Source organism: Pseudopodoces humilis, chromosome 6 (assembly GCF_049639895.1).
Source record: "Pseudopodoces humilis isolate 2021_Gansu_Grassland_sample_001 chromosome 6, ASM4963989v1, whole genome shotgun sequence".
NCBI lineage: Eukaryota > Metazoa > Chordata > Aves > Passeriformes > Paridae > Pseudopodoces > Pseudopodoces humilis.
Window position 1 is genome coordinate 5,002,450 of NC_142205.1, and position 1,730 is coordinate 5,004,179.

Below are 1,730 nucleotides of genomic sequence, written 5' to 3' on the forward strand. Positions count from 1 at the left end.
GGCAAGTGGTGAGTGCACATGCACAGGGAGGGCTGGGATGGATGGGGAATGGGACAGGGGTGTTTCTAACTCTGAGTGAGGGCTGGGCCCCTCAGGGCAGGGCAGGGTGCCACTCTGGGCTGGGGGCAGAAGTGCTCAGGGCTCCCAGGGGTGCCAGAGAGGCTTTGGGGATGTGCCAGGTACACCTGGCTCCATGGAATGCTCCAGCATGGCAGGGATGGGGCCTCAGGAGACAGCTCAAATGTCTCTTGCCCTTTCATGGGGCACAGCCCAGCCAGGGGATGACCATCAGGGTGGCTTGGGCAGGACTGGCCCCGTGCTGTCTCCAGCCAGGGTCAGTGGTCCCTTCAGGCCTGTTCAGCCAGACCTGCTGATAAACCTTTCTCCCATCTCCTCCAGGCCATGGCTGCAGCAATCACGTTCTTTGTGGTTGTGTTGGCCATCCTGCTCGAGCAGACACGAGACCTACGGATCAGTGTGGTCACGACCCAGCAGATGCAGCAGCGTGAGGAGTTTCTGCACCAGGAGATGAAGCAGCTGCTGCAGGAGATTGAGGAGATCAGATCCCCGCAAGAAGCCCAGCTCCTCTCTGGGTTGCAGCTCTGTCTCTTCTGGGCTGCTGCAGCAGTCATGCTCCTGGAGATCTGCTGGGTGGCCTGGCAAATGAAGTTTGCCCCTTGCACTTGCTATGAGCAGGACACCTCTGCCAGCGAGGAGGAAGATGATGAAGAGAAGGGGCAATGCCACAATGTCAGGTTGTTTTCTGTGCCCAGACTATCGTCAATGCAGGGACTGTCTGACATGTGCAGGGATGTGAAGAAGATGATGCATGACGTCCTCCACGTCTGCAGAGTGCTTTCCAAGGACACTTTCATGCCGGAGATGCACCCGGCCACCGGGAAGAACAGCATCCATGAATCCTGGAGTATCTTTGAGGACCGAATCTTGTACCAGCTGCTTGTGGTCCTGCAGCCACCCTCCAGGCATTCTTTCAGGCTGGAGCTGTACAGTGGGACACTTCTTCCAGAGAGGTGCTCCAACATCCGTGTGGTGCTGGAGTGCAGCTGCTTGAGGGAAACGGGGAATATTCCGTGTTTTCTCCACCCCTCCGAGACCAATCAGACGGCCCAGCACTCGCCCCTGCTGCAGAACCTCTGCACAGGCTCCTACTTAGACGTGGAGGAAATCGCCTGCTGGGTGCAGAACTTGGTGCAGACAGCCTGGGAGCATTTGCCCCAGTGGCAGCACTGGCAGCTCACGGTGCTGCCGAGCTCCCACTCCTGCCGGCTGCTGCTGAGCGGCCCCTCCGACCTGCAGCTCTGTGCTGTGCTGCTGTTTGCCGTGGAGCAGGGCAGCCCTGGCACCTTCCTGCTCCTGCAGTGAGAGTGGCCAGCGCTCCCAGCTGCTGCTTTGGGCTGGGGCTGGGTGGGGATTGGGAGTAGACACAGACACACAGCTGACCTCAAGTGCCCAAAGGGACCTGCTGGAACACTGAGCTCAGAATATTAAAGAGGGAGAGAGAAGGAAGAGGAATGGGACACGTTTGGAGTTAAGGCATTTATCTTCCAAGTCACCACAACAGGTGATGGAGCCCATCTTTCCTAGAGGTGGGTGAACACCTGCCAGCCCATGGGAAGACAAATGCTGTAACTCTGAGCATCTCCTTGGAATCACAGAGTCAATCAAGCTGGAAATGACCTCTGAGGTCCTTGAGTCCATCCTATGACCCA

At 57.8% G+C, this 1,730-nt stretch overlaps 1 protein-coding gene across 1 annotated transcript; it reads left to right on the forward strand.

The window, feature by feature from the left end:
- Positions 1 to 402: 402 nt before the first annotated feature.
- LOC148184084 (inositol 1,4,5-trisphosphate receptor-interacting protein-like 1) lies at positions 403 to 1,383 on the forward strand. Its single transcript, XM_088056401.1, has 2 exons — positions 403 to 593; positions 774 to 1,383. The coding sequence occupies exons 1-2, from the start codon at positions 403 to 405 to the stop codon at positions 1,381 to 1,383; spliced, it is 801 nt and encodes a 266-aa protein (XP_087912527.1).
- The last annotated feature ends 347 nt before the right edge of the window (positions 1,384 to 1,730 follow it).

Excerpts from the sequence above, each read along its gene's own strand:
- LOC148184084 (XM_088056401.1), top strand. The coding sequence starts at position 403 with ATGGCTGCAGCAATCACGTTCTTTGTGGTTGTGTTGGCCATCCTGCTC. Across the intron at positions 594-773 it reads GAAGCCCAGCTCCTCTCTGG|ACTATCGTCAATGCAGGGAC; the intron begins GTTGCAGCTCTG and ends TTCTGTGCCCAG.